Source organism: Oryctolagus cuniculus, chromosome 1, assembly GCF_051225735.1.
Source record: "Oryctolagus cuniculus isolate XC-2025 breed Fujian yellow rabbit chromosome 1, ASM5122573v1, whole genome shotgun sequence".
Lineage (NCBI taxonomy): Eukaryota > Metazoa > Chordata > Mammalia > Lagomorpha > Leporidae > Oryctolagus > Oryctolagus cuniculus.
In genome coordinates this window covers 8,343,319-8,365,736 of record NC_142867.1, presented here as the reverse complement: position 1 = coordinate 8,365,736, position 22,418 = coordinate 8,343,319, and the positions used below count along the sequence as shown (strand labels likewise).

Sequence of the window (22,418 nt, the reverse complement as noted above, 5' to 3'; positions counted from 1 at the left end):
CTCACCATTTATATATTTTGAATGATTTCTTCTCAATGCAATAGGTTAATGGGAAAAAGGGAGCACTTAGATTGAAAAGGAAATTTTATTGGTGGAAGATGTGAACTAGCATAGTAGATTGGAAAGTTCATTAAAGCTTGCTGAATGTAGTAGGACAGTATTTTAGTTGCCTTTTAAATGATTTCTTTATTTGAAATGCAGAAAGAGAGAGTGAGCAAGAATGAAAGTGAAGAGAAAGAGAGAGAGACACACACACCCACACACACACACAACGAGAGAGAGAGAGAGAAAGAGTGAGAGAGAGAGAGGGAGCAACACACATACACAAAGAGAGAGAGAGAGAGAGAGAGAGAGAGAGAGAGAGAAGAGAATTTTTCCATCTACTTCTTCACTCCCCAAATTCCTGCAAGTGCTGGGGCTAGACTAATCTAAAGCCAAGGAGTTCTATCTGGATCTCCCAGATAAGTGACAGGAACCAGAGTACTTGGGCCATCATTCCCTGCCTCCCAGGCACATTAAAGGGAGCTGAATTTTAAGTGTAGAGTAGATGGGATTTGAACCATCAGTCTGATGTGGGATGTAGTAGTATCTCAAGTGGCTTTGTGACAGTGACTGCCCCTATGTTGAAGCTTTTTTCTTTTTTAAAAATTCTACATTGTACATTTTACAATTTTACATTGTACATTTCTTAACTGGATTAGTTGTTTTATTGTTGTTGAGTTTATTGAGCTCTTTATAGATTTTTTGTATTTTTCCTTTATCAATTGAATAGTTAGCAAATATTGTACGAAATTCTATCGATGTCTCTTCACTTGCCTAAGTGTTTCCTTTGCAGTGCAAAAGCTTCTTAGTTTTGTGTAATCCCGTTTGTCTATTTTTGTCTTTATTGCCCGTATTTCAGGTGTCTTTTCCAAGAAGTCTTTGCCTTTGCCAATGTTTCCCTGATGTTTTACTCTAGTAATTTCATGGTATGAGGTCATAGATTTAGATTTTGATCCACTTTGAGTTGATTTGTGGATAAGTTGTAAGGTAGGGGTCTTCTTTCATACTTCTGCATGACAAGATCTACTTTTCCCAGCACCATTTGTTGAAGAAACTGTCCTTTCTCCAGGAATTGGTTTTAACTTTGTCAAAGATTAATTGGCTGTGGATGTGTGGGTTAATTTCTGAGGTTTCCATTCTGTTCCATTGGTCCACATGTCTATTTTTGTGCCAGTACCCAGCTGTTTGATTACAACTGCCCTGTAGTAAGTCTTAGAATCTGGTATTGTGAATTCTCAGGCTTTGTTTTGTGGCTTAAGACAGCTTCAGCTCTTCATAGCCTCTTTTATTTCCCTATGAGTTTTAGTATCATTTTTTCTAGATCTGAGAAGAATGTCCTTGATATTTTAATTGGGATAACATTGAATCTATAAATTGTTTTTGGTAGAATGGTCATTTTGATGATATTAATTATAAGCCATGGATGTGTAAGATTTTAAAATTTCTTTGTATCTTCTTAAATTTCTTTAATGTTTTGAAATTTTCATTGTAGAGATCTTTCACATTCTTGGTGAAATTTTTTTTGTAGCTACTATGAATGGCATTGATCTTACAAGTTTGAAAGCATTTCCACTAAGATCTGGAACCAGACAAGAATGTGCACTATTGCTATTCAATATACTTCTGGAAGTTTTAGGCATAGCCATTAGGCAAGACAAAGAAATCAAAGGGATAAAACTTGGGAAGTAGGAAGTCCAATTATCCTTGTTTGCAGATGACACAATCCTACAGAGCAACCAAAAGACTCCACTAAGAGACTGTTAGAACTACCAGACTACTGAAGACTTTAGTAAAGTTGCAGAACATAAAAACAACACACAGAAATCAATAGCCTTTGTATACACCAACAATGCCATGGCTGAGAAAGAGCTTATAAGATCAGTGCCATTCACAATAACTACAATATTTAAACATTGTATTGAAACTTTTGTTAAGTTAAAGTATTTTTTTAGCAGCTTCAAAATATGGTTTATTTAGTAGCTCCCTCAGTATTGCTTGAATGTCAGTTTCAGTATACCTCACCCATCTCAAGTATGACTGGCTCCTTTAAAATATTTGCTGCTTTTGGAAATGAAAGTTGGTATTTCATTGTAGTGTATTTTTCTTTTAACACAATTCAATTTTTACATTTTTCACATATTTATTACCCATGTTGTGTTACTCTTGAAAACTATCCTTAATGTTTATGATTTGTACATAACTGTAGCTTTATTTATAATGATATGTATATTAAGTACATGCAAACACATATATTTTGAAGTCTTTTACCATACAAGTTGTGCTTTAATATTTGATAATACTTATAATAATTCAAATATTTCACATTTGCTTAAAATATGGAGCTGAAGGAATGCAAGGGAAAAAAACCTATCACCACCAAAAGTAAACCATTGCCATCATGTTTGTGAATTTGTTTATTTCCAAAATGGAAATTACTACTATTTATTACATAATCTTTTAACTTAGATGTGATTTTTTGGTGCCAAAATTTCATAGATTGTACATGTTTGCATCTTCTCTGGAATTACCATGACTGCTGGTCACTTCTGAAATTTCAAATTCTGATGTCTGTAATTTCAAAAATTCATCATATGATTTATCATATATGATCACTTTAGTCACCCTTATTGTGCTTTTCCCTTTTTCAAATTCATTTACTTATTTTTGAATTTGTAGATAAAGGTAATTGTACTTATTATACAGAACACGAGTTTTCGATGCCTATTTGCATAACAGAATGGTTACATTTGGCTACTTAACATATAATTACATCATAAAATATCATTTTTTGTAGTTATAATACCACCCACTCTAAGCATTTTAAAAGAATACAACATATTGTTGTCTACTTTTGTCACAGGGCTATACAGCAGGTCTCTTGAGCTTATTCTTTCTATATAACTGTAATTTTATATCCTTTGACCAGCATTTCCCCACCTGCATCCCTCATCCAACCGACTAGCCTCAGGTAACCATCATCTATGCTCTATTTCTGTGAGATCGATTTATCTTAGACTCTATGTATGAGTGAGATATGCAGCATTTGTCTTTCCATGCTTGTCAATTTTCAGTTCTCATAACGTCCACCTGATCCATCCTTTTTGTTGTAAATGATAGGATAATATATTTTGAACAACTGAATAATATTCAGTATCTATACAAACTATTCTGTATTTATTCATCTATTAGACATTTACATTGCTTCCACATTTTGGTAATTAGGAATAGTGTTGTAATTAACATGCAAGTGTAGATATCTCTTTGACATAGTGATTTCATTTCCTTTGGTAATACCCATGAGTGCAATGGTTAGAACACATAAAGAATGCTGCTTTTTCTAAGACACCTTGGCTGTTAATAATTTGCAGATGAATTCGGAGCTAGCTTTCAACTAGTCCCCCATATAAACAGCTGCTTTGTGGAATTAAGAACTAATAATTATTTTGGGAAAATTGATATATTTTGTTCTATGAATGTAAAAGGCATTCATTTGAACATTACATTTTCACTGGTTTATAGATATATAGGATCAAGCTTTATTTTTTCCTCCTTATTTAGCTCTTCTTTGGGTCGATTCTTGGGAATGTCTTAAAATTGTGTGGTTTTCAGGAAAGTATCATCATCCTTTACTCTCCTCGAATCTTTTGTGCTGGAAAAAGAAATCCAACAAAAACAAAGTCAAGAAACAAAGAAATACAGAATAACTGCACATATCTCACAAAATTCCAACAGACCAACTTCCTGTAGACATAGTGGCATTCTGCAAAGAAGCTTGTCCATACTCCAGTCCCATAATTCTAACTAAATCACTGAACAGGTTTATATCCATTAGGAGAACTGAGTTTCTTTCCCATTTTTATCAAGCATCATTGGGTTGATGGATGATAAAAGCAGCATGATGAGAGTGAAGCATTTCAGTTTTAGTAAGTTTATGAGAAAACCTTAGGAGTGTGTCATCCTTGTAAGGGTAGAGAGCATGAACCATTCATAATGAGGCTACTTTTGGCTATTTCACCACTAACCCTACTTGTCTAGAATGGTCTCTGTGACCTAGAGAACCTCACAACCTCACAAAGAATCTGACACCTCTGTGGATGGGGCAAGGCTGCCAGTGAATTCAAGGACATGGAGACAAACAACCCTGGTCTGAGCTCACTTGGACAAAACTGTAAAGGGTCATTCCTTTCCCCATGGCAGTGCTATTGACACAGCTGCTCCCCACTCTGGTGACAGCTACAGGATTTACTCACTCCTTTTCCACATCCTGAATGGTGTTAGGAAGAGGCTGATTCCTGGTTTCCGGAAGGCCAAACACAATCAGGCCAGAAAGGATGGGGAAGACTCCATACATGATCCAGGGCAGGTGGGGCAAATACACCACTAAGGTCATCAGGAGGGGTGCTAGTACTGCTCCAGTTCTTGAGAACACATTATTGATTCCTGCAACTGTTGACCTTTGTGTGTAAATAACAATACAGAGAAAATTTTGTAGAGATATATCATGCAAATTCTTATTTATCATCTTGATTTTTTTGGGGGAAACTGAAACAATTATTACACACCCAGCAAGCCCTTATTAGTGATATTTGTTTCTCTTTCTCCCTGTTTGATTTTTGATTTTGGCGATTGCTTGAAAACTCTATTTTATCATTATTGAGGTAGACGTCAATGTAGCACCAATTCTGTAGAGTGGTTTACAAGGTTAGTGCAATGATGCATTGTTGGACATGGCACATTTTCTGGTATGAACTTAGTTTTAATAATTATTGGTTATTAGTTGTTGCATTCACTTGTATCACCATTTTTAATCCTCTGACATCTAAACCTTTCATTTTTATTTTTACAGTAAATATCTATTATTCTAGAAAAGTCTCATTTGGAAAGCAGACATATGGCCTTCTAGTACTTCTTATACCTGCATATAGTAGGGATGAGTTCTGCATATTGGACTGCAAAAGTAGTAGTGGAAGCAGAAACAGCACCAATTCCCAAAGTTGCTAAAATCACGCGTAGAGTCTGCATTTCTGGAGAGAGGAGGACCAAGGAGAGTCAGAAAATATAGGACAAAGAAATCTGTCAACCTCCCGATAGACATGGAATGATTCTGCTGGAGGGTTGGTGGGGGGGTGGTTTCAGGTATGACCTAACATATACAGACTGCACATCCCAGAAGTTATGTAATGGTTGATACATGGATGACTGTGGACTGCAGAATGTCGTAGCTTAAACAATGAGTGAAACGATTTCAGTTAGTTGCTTTATGTCTTCCTGCACGATGAAGTAATTTTATTTCTTAATTACTGTGCACTTTCTGTAAGAGATAGATGTATGTTCAGATAATAAATGTATATACCATTATTACAGGTCACTTATTATATCTATTATATCTATAAAATGGATATTTGATATATAAACTGTGTATAACTGGAAAGGTAATAACTGGAATGAACAGTGTGGGAAACCTTTTTTGATATAGACATGTATTCTATCAAATAGTAACAAATAGATTGTGTTTATTTAGAGTGGATTTTTTGAAGAGACAGTGGATCTAGAATAATAGTTCATGAGAGAACTATTTTTTTTTTGACAGACAGAGTGGACAGTGCGAGAGAGAGACAGAGAGAAAGGTCTTCCTTTTCCGTTGGTTTACCCCCCAATGGCCACTGCAGTTGGCACACTGTGGCCGCCACACTGCGCTGATCCGAAGCCAGGAGCCAGGTGCTTCTCCTGGTCTCTCATGCGGGTGCAGGGCCCAAGCACTTGGGCCATCTTCCACTGCACTCCTGGGCCACAGCAGAGAGCTGGACTGGAAGAGGAGCAACCGGGACAGAATCCGGTGCCCCGACTGGGACTAGAATCCGTTGTGCCAGTGCTGCAGGTGGAGGATTAGCCTATTGAGCTTCGACGCCGGCCAGGTCTCCTATTTTTTAAATAGGCAATGTGATGTTGGGAAACATTAACACTAAAATTTCAAAAAGGAACTTACAAAATTCAATGAAAATAATCAAATCAGACCTTAAACAATGGAGAAGGCTCTTCTATTATTCAGCCAACTTGCATGAGGTGGATTGAAGCCTGTCAGTCTGGGCCGCAGAACACAAAACAGTTCAATTGATGAAACCAGATGAGACTCTCTTGTTCTTCCTGCCATACAGTTCTCTGATTGAAGGCAGGGATTTTTATTTCACTGTAGTCAAAGAATTTCTCCTAAAATTCTTTTGCATTTATGGTGACTCAAATGGCAACTTAAAAAAAATGACTATGAAAGAGTGAGTGAGATGCCAAGCAGGAAAGCCTTAACACTGGAAGAGTCCCAGACAGAAGCGATGAGAGCACTGTGTGCGTGTTTGAGGATACAACAGCAAGACCAACCCCTTCCTTGTATATTACAGCATGATTAGCCAACAGTCTGTGCTGTAACTGGTAGAGAAGCAGCTCTGTGTAGTCAATACTGGTGTCCAGGTTCATCCTGCATGTCATGAAGACACCTGTGTATCTGAGCCACCCCTTGCTGACACTGGCTTGGCTGGAGCCTAAGACATGCCAATGATTTTTTATCAGGAGCAGTTTCAAGCTGTCTTGTTAACTTCAAGCAAGCCTGCATCTCTCAATGCCAGTGGTTTTATTTTGGCCACATATAAACCCACATAATTCCTGAGGACTGAGGGAAGCCAATTCCTTCCCCCAAACTCCTGCCTCTCTCACCTTTGAACAAAAAGGTGTTGACCAGAATGCAAAGTCCTGCCAGGAAGGAAAACAACGACTGACTGATCCGACGATCCATGTATTTAGTTATCAAAAGGATAATACATCTGGATATGAATGTGACAGCTCCAAAGAGGATCTGGAACATGAAGGTACTGCTCCCCAGTTCCTGTAGGTTGAGTATCAAGCCGTAAAAAGGTACAGTGGTTCCCAGCCTGAAGTGAATAAAGGAATAAAGACCAATTTAATAAGGCTTAGAGCTTAAGGAATATAATTTACAATTTTGAAGACAAGTCCTATACTTGAAGAAAATATTGTCCAAGTAGCTGAAGTCAATGTAACAGAAAAAATTTTGTATTGCGTCATAGCATATTTCTCCTTAAGACAATGATTTAAGTATAAAATTATGCTGAAACATGACTTCAAAATAAGCTGTTTGTTGCAGGTTGTGCCGAGGGCACAGGAGAGAGGTACCTAAGGTACCCAAACTCCAGCAGAAGGTATTGAAACTATCGTATAGAAAAATATGCAATCTGAGTTCATCACTCCATTTGACATTATAAAGATCTGAACAAAAATAGGGTTAAATGTTGGAAATCAGGGAGTGTTCATTTATTTATCTTTGCAGCATCTTGTGAGATTCTCTTCTCTGCTCCTCCGTGTGGAAACCTTCACATTAATCCTTGTGTGTGAGGCTGCAATGGAACCCGGTCATTTGCAACAAGATGGAGGAATTTGGAAAACATCATGCTGAGTGAATTAAGCCAGTCCCAAAGGGACAAATATCATATGTTCTCCCTGATCGGCGACTACTAACTGAGCACCAAAGGGGAAACTTGTTGAAGTGAAATGGACACAGTGAGAAACAGTGACTTGATCAGCTCTTGTCCTGATGGTTGATGTACAATGTAATACTTTATCCATTTTAGTATTTTTTTTGTTCTAGTACCATTGGTTGCACTTTGTAATTAACACACAATTATTCTGAGGTGTTTAAATTTTAACTGAAATGTGATCCCTGTTAGGAATTTGGAAAACATTATGTTGAGTGAAATAAGCCAGTCCCAAAGGGACAAATACCACTTGTTCTCCTTGATAGGTGACAACTAACTGAGCACCAAAAAGGAAACCTGTTAGAGTGAAATGAACACTATGAGAAATGGTGACTTGATGAGCCCTCACCCTGACTGTTTTTGAGCAGCTTAATATGTTATCCGTCTTAGTATTTTTTTGTTTGTTTTACTTAATACTTTTGGTTGAATACTGTAATCAATACACAATTCTTCTTAAGTGCTGAAACTTAACTGAAAAGTGATAGCTGTTAAATATAAGAATGGGAATAAGAGAGGGAAGAGATGTGCAATTCGGGACATGCTCAAGCTGACTTACCTCAAAGGGTAGAGTTAGAAACATACCAGGGGATTCCAATTCAATCCCATCGAGGTGGCATGTACCAATGCCATCTCACTAGTCCCAGTGATCAATTTCTGTTCACAATTGATCATAATGATAGGACTCAGAACCAAAGGGATCACATAAACAAGAATAGTGTCTGCAAATACTAGCTGATAGAATCAAAAAGGGAGAGAATGATGCAACATGGGAAGTGAGATACACAGCAGACCCATAGAATGGCAAATGTCCTAATAGCACTCTGGCCTCATAATCAGACCTTAAGGCATGCGGATCTGGCTGAAATGCCCATGAGAGTATTTCAGGCATGGAAAGCCAAGACACTCTGGAAAAAAAAAGACCTAAATGAAAGATCTCCATGAGTGAGATCCCAGTGGAAAGAATGGGTCATCAAAGAAGGAGGTACCTTTCTCTGAAGGGAGGAGAGAACTTCCACTTAAACCACGGCATTGTCTAAAAATTATCAGAGTGAGTGAACTCAGGGGGCTTCCATAGCCTTGGCAACTCATGACAAGAGCCTAGGGTGATTACTGATGCCATAAACAAGAGTGTCAATTTGTTAAGTCAACAACAGGAGTGACTGTGCACTTACTCCTCATGTAGGATCTTTGTCCTTAGTGTGCTGTACATTGAGATCTAATGCTATAACTAGTACTCAAACAGTATTTTTCACTTTATGTTTCTGTGTGGGAGCAAACTGTTGAAATCTTTACTTAATGTATGCTAAACTGATCTTCTGTATATAAAGAGAATCGAAAATGAATCTTGATATGAATGGAAGGGGAGAGGGAGTGGATAAGGGGAGGGTTGCGGGTTGAAGGGACGTTATGGGGGGATCCATTGTAATCAACATTCTGTACTTTGGAAAATTATATTCATTAAATAAAAGTCAAAAAAATATAAAAGTTAAAAAAAATAATGAAATAGAGAAGTGTATTATAGAACATCTTGGTCCACTAGAATGATTTGATATATATAGATCATTACAAAGTAACTGTGGGAAATATATTTTAAAATATTTGTATTTACTAAATAAAATATATTTTGGGTTATTAAATTATTATTCAATACACCAGAGCCAAGGGTAAAGGAATAGAAATCTAAACAAATGAACAACCAGATTGCCTATAGATGTTTGTAAACAAATCACATTTATATAAAACCTATTAGTCAAAGAGGATCCAAATAGCAACAAGACATTAATTTGAACTGATTTAGAATGAAAATATACAGCTCCTGAAAACACTTGGATTACAGCTTTGGTAATGTTTACAGGGGACTTACTGATTTTACATTCTTTTATCAGAAAAGATGAAAGCTTGCAAAGAAATGAACCAAGTTTCCTTTCCAGGAAGACACACACAAACACATACATTCACACACTTAGAAGTAATAAAACACTTAAGATAAATTCAGAAAACAATGAAGTAGCAAACAATAACATATATGAATTTATATCTTTGGAAAATCTTTAAACTTCATAAACTCTTTTTTATTTTTTATTTTTTGTTTTTTTTTGACAGGCAGAGTGGAAAGTGAGAGAGAGAGAGATACAGAGAGAAAGGCCTTCCTTTGCCGTTGGTTCACCCTCCAGTGGCCGCCGCGGCCGGGATGCTGCGGCCAGCGTATTGCACTGATCCAAAGCCAGGAGCCAGGTGCTTCTCCTGGTCTTCCATGCGTGTGCAGGGCCCAAGCACTTGGGCCATCCTCCACCGCACTCCCTGGCCACAGCAGAGAGCTGGCCTGGAAGAGGGGCAACTGGGACAGAATCCGGTACCCCGACCGGGACTAGAACCTGGTGTGCCAGTGCCGCAATGTGGAGGATTAGCCTATTGAGCCGCGGCACTGGCCTAAACTTCATAAACTCTTAGCAAGAATATTTTCCCCACAAAAATAATACTCTAATTATTCTTATCAGGATGAATAAAGGAAAATTCTTTATATGTTACAGTCATTTAAGTGATACAAAGAAAGTATTGTGCATAATGTTATGGCTCCACATTAGACAGCTTAGATGAAGTGGGTTATTTTCTTGAGAAAACAATTTGAAAAATAACTTGAAAATACAAGGACAAAGAAATTCTCAGTAGTCATTTCTATTATGGAAAATCAATATGTAACTAATATCTATCCAAAGAAAATTGTTAGAGCAATATTGATTCATTCTTGGGTTTTATAAACATTTGAGGCAGAAATAGTAATCTAACAGAATTTTGAGTCAAAAATTACATATATATATAGTCTAATTTATGAAAATGCAAAAGAAATTCACTAGAGAAGGGATGGTTTTTTCATTTGGTAAGAAGTCAATTTCAGTTCATCAGGAAAAAATCAACCTCTATCCTTATCTCACATTCTACACAGAAATTAATTTGAGATGAAGCAAAGATATAATTGTGAAAGGCAAACATTTTTGACAAGAGAATTTCTGTATAAACTTGGAGTAGCAAAAATGTCTTAAACAGGATACCAGGAACACTAGCTGTAAAAGAAAATTTTAATAAATAGAACTTTATGAATATTAAGAAATTTAGTTTGTCCAATATTAAGATGGCTACGCTGGCTCTTTTTAAATTCTGTTGGCATGGTATATCTTTTTTTTCTTTTTTTATATCTTTTTTAATTATATATATATATTTTAACTTTTATTTAATGAATATAACTTTCCAAAGTACGGCTTATGGATTACAATGGCTTCCCCCCCATAACGTCCCTCCCACCCGCAACCCTCCACTTTCCCACTCCCTCTCCCCTTCCATTCACATGAGGATTCATTTTCGATTCTCTTTATATACAGAAGATCAGTTTAGCATACATTAAGTAAAGATTTCAACAGGCATGGTATATCTTTTTCCAGCCTTTCACTTTCAGTCTGTATGGATCTTTGTTGGAAAGATGTGTTTCTTGTAAGCAGCAAATAGATGGGTTTTGTTCCTTAACCCAATCAGCCAATCGGTGTCTTTTAACTGGACAGTTCAGGCCATTCACGTTCAATGTGACTATTGATAAGTGGTAACTTTGCCCTGCCATTTGCCAAAGATAAGTTCTAATATATGCTTTGAATTCCCTGTGATCTTTTGATGTGAGGTTTCCTTCCTTTACCTTCTTTCATATTGATGACCGTGTTTCTGTGTTTCTGTGTGCAACACATCTTTAAGCATCTTTTGCAGGGCTGGACGAGTGGCAACAAATTCTTTCAATTTCTGTTTGCTATGAAAAGTCTTTATTTCACCTTCATTCACAAATGATAGCTTTGCAGGATATAATATTCTGGGCTGGCAGTTTTTCTCTCTTAGTACCTGGGCTATATCTCGCCATTCCCTCCTAGCTTGTAGGGTTTCTGATAAGTCAGCTGTGAGTCTGATTGGAGATCCTCTGAGAGTAATCTGACGTTTCTCTCTTGCACATTTTAGGATCTTTTCTTTATGTTTCACTGTGGAGAGTTTAATTACAACGTGTCGTGGTGAGGATCTCTTTTGGTCGTGTTTATTAGGGGTTCTGTGAGCTTCCTGTACTTGGATTTCTCTGTCCTTCTCCAAACCTGAGAAATTTTCTGCTAATATCTCACTAAAAAGGCCTTCTAATCCTTTCTCCCTCTCCATGCCTTCAGGAACTCCTAGAACCCGAATGTTGGGTTTTTTAATAGTATCCTGAAGATTCCTTACAATGTGTTTTAGATTTCTAATTTCCTCTTCTTTTCCTTGGTCTGACTGTATCCTTTCCTGTTCTCTGTCTTCTAAGTCCAATATTCTCTCTTCTGCTTCACCCATTCTGTTTGTAAGGCTCTCTATTGTGTTTTTCATTTGATCTATTGAATTCTTGACTTCATTATGATTTCTCGTCACTATCACAGTTTCCTGTTGTACTAGTTGTTTCATTTCATTTTGATTCCTCCTTAATATTTCATTTTCATGAGAGAGATGTTCTATCTTGTCCATTAAGGATTTCTGTAGTTCAAGAATTTGTTTTTGAGAACTTCTTAATGTTCTTATCAATTTTTTGAGATCTGCTTCTTGCATTTCTTCTATCTCATCATCTTCATAATCTTGAATTAGGGTGTCTTTTTCATTTGGGGGCGTCATGGTGAGTTCCTTGTTTTTATTACCTCGGTTTTTGCGTTTGTTATTTGTCATATTGGAGATATTTGGTTTCTTCACTGTGGTGCTTTTTCTTGTTATGCTATGACTCTAGATTAAGTCGACTGTCTGTTTTTGATGGAGCCTTAGAGGCTTGAGATGGGTGTGGCCTGAGAGCTCTGTTTGGTGTGCCAAAGGTGACACTCCCAGTTTAGGCGTGGTAGATCTCTCTCTCTCTCTCTCTCTTTCTTTTTTTTGATTCAAACGGGAAGTAATTCCACACAGCTGAACGAAGTTGGAGGTAGTTAACAGGGAAATGATATACCCACAGGAGCCAGAGATCGGAAGCTCTTTCCCAAGGACCACACAGGGACTCTGTTCTGCCCTGAGTGGGCTCAAATTCTCCTTCAGTCTCCCACTGGGTTGCCAAAGTTACAGAATTGTAGCGTCTCTGGAGAGTACTCACGTGAATTCCGTGAGTTCTCTCCCCCACCGTCTCTTTTTTCACAGTCTCAGTTCAGTAGCGCCACAAATTTACTAGGTCCTCATCTCCTGTTAATTCGCCCTGCCCAGAGTCAGGTTTTTCTGCTAAGCTCAGGGCCGGTGCAGACCTGAGGTCACTCTGCTTATGACGTATGTCCAAGATGGTGCCTGCTCTTTGTCTTGCTCGCCTTTGAGAGGTGAGCGGAGAGAGAGAAACCCGTGTCCTTATCAGTCACTCTTTTTTTCTCTCTCTCTCTTCTAGTTAGCCTGGTGAACTTCTCCCCACCAGGGGTCATTCCCTCTAGTCTCCTCTTTCTGCTTGCCTGCCGGTGTCTCGGGCTATTGAGGTTCGGCTCACCTCGCGTTCCAGTGCTGACGTGTGTTGAGTCTGCCGCTGGTGTCCCGAACTGTGGGCTCCCATGCTCTCCACGCAGGTCCACTGTGAATCACTCGTTCCGGAAGAGTTTCTTCTGCTGTTTCTTCCCCTACTCTACCTTGAACCTGCAGTATCTCCACTTTTATTAAACTGTCTCTCCCCAAACTATCAGTGTGCTCCCTTCCTATTCTGCCATCTTGCCTCAACATAACTTTACCACAAAAACTGTTAAGAGAGACAAAGAGGGACACTATATAATGATTAAGGATCAATTCAACAGGAAGACATAACAATTATCAATGTATATGCACCTAATTACAGGGCACCGGTTTATCTAAAAGATTTGTTAATGGACTTAAAGGGAGACTTAGATCCCAATACAATAGTACTGGGGGACTTCAATACTCCACTCTCAGAAATAGACAGATCAACAGGACAGAAGATCAACAAGGAGACAGTAGATTTAAATGACACTATAGGCCAAATGGATCTAACAGATACATATAGAACTTTCAATCCTACAGTTAAAGATTTTACATTCTTCTCAGCAGTACTATGGAACCTTCTCTAGGATTGACCACATACTAGGCTATAAAGCAAGTCTCAGCAAATTCAAAAGAATTAGAATCATACCATGCAGCTTCTCAGACAATAAGGGAATGAAGTTGGAAATTAGCAACTCAGGAATCCCCAGAGCATACACAAACACGTGGAGATTGAATAACATGCTCCTGAATGAACAATGGGTCATAGAAGAAATTAAAAGAGAAATCAAAAACTTTCTGGAAGTAAATGAGGATAACAGCATAACATACCAAAACTTATGGGATGCATCAAAAGAAGTGTTAAGAGGAAAGTTAATATCAATAGGTGCCTATATCAAGAAATTGGAAAGGCACCAAATAGATGAGCTTTCAATTCACCTCAAGGATTTAGAAAACCTACAGCAAACCAGACCCAAATCTAGTAGGAGAAGAGAAATAATTAAAATCAGAGAAGAAATCAACAGGATTGAATCCAAAAAAACACTACAAAAAATCAGCCAAACGAGGAGCTGGTTTTTTGAAAAAAATCAACAAAATTGACACCCCATTGGCCCAACTAACTAAAAAAAGAAGAGAAAAGACCCAAATCAATAAAATCAGAGATGAAAAAGGAAACATAACAACAGACACCACAGAAATAAAAAGAATCATCAGAAATTACTACAAGGACTTGTATGCCAGCAAACAGGGAAACCTATCAGAAATGAATAGATTCCTGGACACATGCAACCTACCTAAATTGAACCAGGAAGACATCGAAAACCTAAACAGACCCATAACTGAGACAGACATTGAAACAGTAATAAAGGCCCTCCCAACAAAGAAAAGCCCAGGACCAGATGGATTCACTGCTGAATTCTACCAGACATTTAAAGAAGAACTGACTCCAATTCTTCTCAAACTATTCAGAACAATCGAAAAAGAGGGAACCTCCCAAATTCTTTCTATGAAGCCAGCATCACCTTAATTCCTAAGCCGGAAAAAGATGCAGCACTGAAAGAGAATTACAGACCAATATCCCTGATGAACATAGATGCAAAAATCCTCAATAAAATTCTCACCAATAGAATGCAACAACACATCAGAAAGATCATCCACCCAGACCAAGTGGGATTTATCCCTGGTATGCAGGGATGGTTTAATGTGCGCAAGACAATCAATGTGATACACCACATTAACAGAGTGCAGAAGAAAAACCATATGATTATCTCAATAGATGCTGAGAAAGCATTTGATAAAATACAACACCCTTTCATGATGAAAACTCTACGCAAACTGGGTTTGGAAGGAACATTCCTCAATACAATCAAAGCAATCTATGAAAAACCCACGGCCAACATCCTATTGAATGGGGAAAAGTTGGAAGCATTTCCACTGAGATCTGGTACCAGACAGGGATGCCCACTCTCACCACTGCTATTCAATATAGTTCTGGAAGTTCTAGCCAGGGCTATTAGGCAAGAAAAAGAAATTAAAGGGATACAAATTAGGAAGGAAGACCTCAAACTATCCCTCTTTGCAGATGACATGATTCTTTATTTAGGGGACCCAAAGAACTCTACTAAGAAACTATTGGAACTTATAGAAGATTTTGGCAAAGTAGCAGGGTATAAAATCAATGCACAAAAATCAACAGCCTTTGTATACACAGGCAATGCCATGGCTGAGGAAGAACTTCTAAGATCAATCCCATTCACAATAGCTACAACAACAATCAAATACCTTGGAATAAACTTAACCAAGGACGTTAAAGATCTCTACGATGAAAACTACAAAACCTTAACGAAAGAAATAGAAGAGGATACCAAGAAATGCAAAAATCTTCCATGCTCATGGATTGGAAGAATCAATATCATCAAAATGTCCATTCTCCCAAAAGCAGTTTATAGATTCAATGCAATACCAATCAAGATACCGAAGACCTTCTTCTCAGATCTAGAAAAAGTGATGCTGAAATTCATATGGAGGCACAACAGACCTCGAATAGCTAAAGCAATCTTGTACAACCAAAACAAAGCTGGAGGCATCACAATACCAGATTTCAGGACATACTACAGGGCAGTTGTAATCAAAACAGCATGGTACTGGTACAGAAACAGATGGATAGAACAATGGAACAGAATTGAAACACCAGAAATCAACCCAAACATCTACAGCCAACTTATATTTGATCAAGGATCCAAAACCAATCCCTGGAGTAAGAACAGTCTATTCAATAAATGATGCTGGGAAAATTGGATTTCCACATGCAGAATCATGAAGCAAGACCCCTACCTTTCACCTTACACAAAAATTCACTCAACATGGATTAAAGACTTAAATCTATGACCTGACACCATCAAATTTTTAGAGAGCATTGGAAAAACCCTGCAAGATATAGGTACCGGCAATGACTTCTTGGAAAACACCCCAGAAGCACAGACAGTCAAAGCCAAAATTAACATTTGGGATTGCATCAAATTGAGAAGTTTCTGTACTGCAAAAGAAACAGTCAGGAAAGTGAAGAGACAACTGACAGAATGGGAAAATATATTTGCAAACTATGCAACTGATAAAGGGTTGATCACCAGAATCTACAAAGAAATCAAGAAACTCCACAGATCAAAACAAACAACCCACTTAAGAGATGGGCCAAGGACCTCAATAGACATTTTTCAAAAGAGGAAATCCGAATGGCCAACAGACACATGAAAAAATGTTCAAGATTACTAGCCATCAGGAAAATGCAAATCAAAACCACAATGAGGTTCCACCTCACCCCAGTTAGAATGGCTCACATTCAGAAATCTACCAACAATAGATGCTGGAGAGGATGTGGGGAAAAAGGGACACTAACCCACTGTTGGTGGGAATGCAAATTGGTTAAGCCACTATGGAAGTCAGTCTGGAGATTCCTCAGAAACCTGAAGATAACCCTACCATACAACCCAGCCATACCACTCCTTGGAATTTACCCAAAGGAAATGAAATTGGCAAAGAAACAAGCTGTCTGCACATTAATGTTTATTGCAGCTCAATTCACAATAGCTAAGACCTGGAACCAACCCAAATGCCCATCAACGGTATACTGGATAAAGAAATTATGGGACATGTACTCTGTAGAATACTATACAGCAGTCAAAAACAATGAAACCCGGTCATTTGCAACAAAATGGAGGAATTTGGAAAACATCATGCTGAGCGAATTAAGCCAGTCCCAAAGGGACAAATATCATATGTTCTCCCTGATCGGCGACAACTAACTGAGCACCAAAGGGGAAACTTGTTGAAGTGAAATGGACACAGTGAGAAACAGTGACTTGATCAGCTCTTGTCCTGATGGTTGATGTACAATGTAATACTTTATCCATTTTAGTATTTTTTTTGTTCTAGTACCATTGGTTGCACTTTGTAATTAACACACAATTATTCTGAGGTGTTTAAATTTTAACTGAAATGTGATCCCTGTTAGGAATTTGGAAAACATTATGTTGAGTGAAATAAGCCAGTCCCAAAGGGACAAATACCACTTGTTCTCCTTGATAGGTGACAACTAACTGAGCACCAAAAAGGAAACCTGTTAGAGTGAAATGAACACTATGAGAAATGGTGACTTGATGAGCCCTCACCCTGACTGTTTTTGAGCAGCTTAATATGTTATCCGTCTTAGTATTTTTTTGTTTGTTTTACTTAATACTTTTGGTTGAATACTGTAATCAATACACAATTCTTCTTAAGTGCTGAAACTTAACTGAAAAGTGATAGCTGTTAAATATAAGAATGGGAATAAGAGAGGGAAGAGATGTGCAATTCGGGACATGCTCAAGCTGACTTACCTCAAAGGGTAGAGTTAGAAACATACCAGGGGATTCCAATTCAATCCCATCGAGGTGGCATGTACCAATGCCATCTCACTAGTCCCAGTGATCAATTTCTGTTCACAATTGATCATAATGATAGGACTCAGAACCAAAGGGATCACATAAACAAGAATAGTGTCTGCAAATACTAGCTGATAGAATCAAAAAGGGAGAGAATGATGCAACATGGGAAGTGAGATACACAGCAGACCCATAGAATGGCAAATGTCCTAACAGCACTCTGGCCTCATAATCAGCCTTTAAGGCATGCAGATCCGGCTGAAAAGCCCATGAGAGTATTTCAGGCATGGAAAGCCAAGACACTCTGGAAAAAAAAAGACCTAAATGAAAGATCTCCATGAGTGAGATCCCAGTGGAAAGAACAGGTCATCAAAGAAGGAGGTACCTTTCTCTGAAGGGAGGAAAGAATTTCCACTTTAACCATGGCGTTGTCTAAAAATTATCAGAGTGAGTGAACTCAGGGGGCTTCCATAGCCTTGGCAGCTCATGACAAGATCCTAGGGTGATTACTGATGCCATAAACAAGAGTATCAATTTGTTAAGTCAACAACAGGAGTGACTGTGCACTTACTCCTCATGTAGGATCTTTGTCCTTAGTGTGCTGTACATTGAGATTTAATGCTGTAACTAGTACTCAAAGAGTATTTTTCACTTTATGTTTCTGTGTGGGAGCAAACTGTTGAAATCTTTACTTAATGTATGCTAAACTGATCTTCTGTATATAAAGAGAATCGAAAATGAATCTTGATGTGAATGGAAGGGGAGAGGGAGTGGGAAAGGGGAGGGTTGCGGGTGGGAGGGACGTTATGGGGGGGAAACCATTGTTATCCATAAGCTGTACTTTGGAAATTTATATTCGTTAATTAAAATTAAAAAAAAAGAAATTTAGTTTGAGGAGATTCCATATGGCTGAGTAGGGAAAACACATGCTGATTGTAACTATGAGAAAATAACTGAAGAAAAGTAGAGTAAGTACATTCCCAGGGGAGGGTGGGAGGGATGTTTCCAGTGGAAATTCTACGGAAAGAAGGGAGATGCCACATAGCAGCATGGACAGTAAGAATACACAGCAGCATGTGGGGACATCAGAAGCACATCCCACAGCCAGTGGCTAGAGGAGATATTGTCGTCTTTGAGCAAGGTGAGAGGAACCTGAGGCACTACGTCACTGCTGATATTGCCTTGGGGAGAAACCTGTAGACTACACTGAATTTGAGTGCTAGCATGGGGCATGGTGTCCACCAATGCTGTGAAGGGAGAGCACACTGCTTTCTTTGCATCCCCTGACAAGGGTGCCTGGGAACCAACAGGGAGGAAGAGTTATCTTCATTAGGTGAGTAGAGGCAGGTGCAGCTCACATGAACATGACCAGGGGATTTTATCAGAGGGATAAATATGTGGTCCTCATTGACTTTGAGCGTGGCCTGGAGGGTTGGTAGGGGTGGGGCCTGTGAGGTGTTCCCTCCTCTCATTCTACCCTGGGCACCAGGAATCAAGCTGCCAATGCAGATCACCGACAGGCAGCTGGCTTTGGGAATGCGTAGGCTCTCTCTGTGAATGGGGTAGGCTAGCAGAGCTGAGAGTGGATCCCCTGTTGCCTGTGATTGTGGGAGCTCTGCTTACTGTGACTATGGGAATTATGTGACTGCATGATAGGATTCAGATGGAGCTGGGTCTCTGGGAAATCCTTGTGTTTAGCTCCAGAACCTGAGAGTTCCCTGAGTGCCCGGGGTGGATCACTGCAAAGGGTTCTCTACTCACACTGAGGACCACACTGTTCCTTCCTGTGGTTCATTGCCTGTGGTGGTGGGGTGTGTAGCAGCTGTGGGCTCACCATGAGCACTGATCACCATGGCAGAGAGGAGACGAAGCTGTGATCATGCTACCTGATGTGATTGTACGCTCCCCAATGCTCACAGCAGATTTACCATGCCCGACTTGGGGGTCACATCGGACTCATGACCCACCCAGCTGCACTGACCAGAGCTCCCTCGCCCCACCCAGTGCACACCTCTGGATGTCCATTGAAGAAGTAGATTCACCACTATGCCACAGAGGCTTTTCAAAGAGAAAATACATTGTAGGAGAAAACCTACGCGTGTTTCTACAAATGCCTAAAAAAAATGTAGAAATACAAGATACATGAACAAGGAAGACAATATGACTTCCCAAAAGGATTACAACATCACTTCAATATTAGAATGTGAAGATGAAAAGATGGATGAAGTGTTTGAATACACACAGTCTACCAAAATTGAGTCATGAAGATAGAAAACCTAAATAGACCAAATCAAGATGCAGACTGGACCAATAATACAGACCTCCCAAACAGAAAATCTCAGGAACAGATAGTTTCACTGCCGAATTCTACCAAAATTTGAAAGAAAACTAATTGTAATTCTTCTTAAACTATAAATATTAATTCCAAAGCCAGGAAAAGATAAAACAAAGAAAGAGAACTACAGACCAATATCCCTGATAAAAATAGATGCACAAATCCTAAACAAATTATTAGCCAATCAAACCCAACAACATACCAGAAAGATCATTCACCATAGGAAACGGCTTCCGCCAAAGCAGTCTCAGTTGAGGACACACTCCTCCTGGAGACAGGGTGTGGCCACAGAAACTGATTCAGGATAGTAAATGACCTATTATAAAGAAGAGCATTGGGTTCTCACAGGAACGTGTGCTCCCATGAGGACAAGCAGCTACTTTCCCAGACTTGCTTTTCTAGTACTCCAAGTCACAAGGTGCCCCATCAATGAATTGACAATCATGTCTGAAGATTATCAATCAATGTTATAAGTAATCTTAGAGTTATATGAGCATGTGCATGTACTGTACAAGGCAGATGAAATCCATGTCAATAAGATATGCATGCTGGGAGCGGTGTTGATCATCCCAGTGACATTCTTCAGAGTAAGAGTTCCCATGTCTGGTCTCTCCTTTCAGTTGCTACACCCCCAACAATTCCCCAAGAACAAAGTGGATTTATCCATAGTATGTGGAGATGGCTCAACATGTTCAAACCAATGAATGTGATACATCACATTAACAAATCACAGAATAAAAATCATGATTATCTCAATAGATTCAGAGAAGGCATTTGATATAATGCAATACTGTTTGATAACAAAAACCTTAAGCAAATTGGATATAGAAGGAATAACCCTCAACAAAATCAAAGCAATATATGACCAATCCTGTGGGGAGCATCTGGGAGCAACTCGGACTAGACTAAGTTACTGGAATTAAGACTTATTCTATGCATCTGCTCTCCCACAATATGGCGCTGGGAGAGGAGGAAACAGCTTCTACACAGCTGCCTCCAGTTCAACCAATAAACAGCAGGACCTGCTCCTGATTGGAGGAGAGCAGCGTACTCGGCGTGTGGGTAGCAGAGTTGGGATTGGTGGAAGAGGACTATAAAGGAGGAGAGAGACAACATGCACCAGGAACATCTAAGAGGAACATCTATCTGAAGGAACACCTGTGTAGCCCCCGAGAGAGCCGGCCGGCGGTGTGCCGCACCCCCGCGGAAGTGGGGAAAGTGGCAGGGGGAACCGCCCTTCCACGGAGGTGGAGGGACGGTAGCCAACCCGGGAAGAACCTGCAGCAAACCCGGGGAGGGCCGAGCAGACGAAAGAACAGCGCAGGGTCCTGTGTCGTTCCTCCGCGAAGAGGGGGAGCGACAAAATCCAAAGCCAGCATTCCATTTAATGGAGAAAAGATGGAACATTTCCACTAAGATGCAAAACCAGACAAGGATGCCTACTTTCAGCACTACTATTCAATTTAGGACTGAAAAAGTTTTTTGTCAGAGCCATTAGGCAAGAAAAAGAAATCCAAGTGATAGAAATTGAAAGGAGGAAGTCAAATTATCCCTGTATGCAAGATGACATGATTTTAAATATACAGAAACAAAGTACTCCACTCTGAAACTACTAGATCTCATAAAAGAATTTTGTAAAGTTTCGGAGTATAAAGTCAACACACAAAAATCAATAGATTTTGTATATACAAGCAATGCCTTGATTGAGAAAGATCTGAAAGATCAGTACTATTCACAATAGCTACAAAAATTTAAATACCCGGGAATAAATTTAACAAAGGAGATGAAAGATCTCTTCAGTATAATTACAAGACATTAAAGAGAGAAATAGGAGAAGACACACAAAAAAATGAAAAAATCATCCAGGCTCATAGTATAGAAGAAACAGTATCAGAAATGCAATTTACACATTCAGTGTGATCCCAATAAAAATGCAAAGGACAGTCTCCTCAGATGTAGGAAAAAAAACAATGGTAAAATGCTTGAGTCACGTGAGCCTTTAAATAACTAAAGGAAAAACAAAAAAAGCCATAGGCAATTCAATATCAGATTTCAAGACATTCTACAAGGACAATCGTAATCAAAACATCTTGGTACTGGCACAAAAATAGACATGTAGATCAATGGAACAGAAAAGAAACCCAAAAAGCTAATACACATATTTATAACCAAGTATTCTTTGGCAAAGGAGCTAAAAAATCAATCCTTGGAGAAAGGACAGTCTCTTCAACAAATGGTGCTGGGAAAATTGGATCTTTGCATGCAGAAGTATGAAACAAGACACTACCTTATACCTTAATAAACATCAACTCAGAATGGATCGAGGATGTATGACCTGAAACCACCAAATTACTAGAGGAAAACATCGGGTAAATTCTGAAAGACATTGGTATAGGCAAAGACTTCTTGGAAAAGTTCCCAGAATCACAGGAAATAAAAACAGAAATAGACAAATGAGATTACATAAAGCTAAGAAGCTTCAACCTGCAAGGAAACACTTTGAAAAGTGAAGAATAAACTGATAGAATGGGAGAAAACATTTGTAAACTATGCAACTAATAAAGGATTAATACCCAGCATCTA

The 22,418-nt window shown here is 38.8% G+C and overlaps 1 protein-coding gene across 1 annotated transcript in view; it reads right to left on the bottom strand.

Moving 5' to 3' along the window:
- Window positions 1-2,481: 2,481 nt before the first annotated feature.
- The window catches only part of LOC100345797 (steroid transmembrane transporter SLC22A24-like), a 51,761-nt gene continuing 31,824 nt past the window's right edge, over window positions 2,482-22,418 (bottom strand). Inside the window, exons 7-10 of the mRNA XM_008274353.5 lie at window positions 6,748-6,962; window positions 4,958-5,066; window positions 4,293-4,496; window positions 2,482-3,691 (exon numbers count right to left, since the gene is read on the bottom strand). Coding sequence (XP_008272575.5) covers window positions 3,631-3,691; window positions 4,293-4,496; window positions 4,958-5,066; window positions 6,748-6,962 — 589 coding nt within the window. The 3' untranslated portion in view covers window positions 2,482-3,630. The remainder of the gene's footprint in view (window positions 3,692-4,292; window positions 4,497-4,957; window positions 5,067-6,747; window positions 6,963-22,418) is intronic.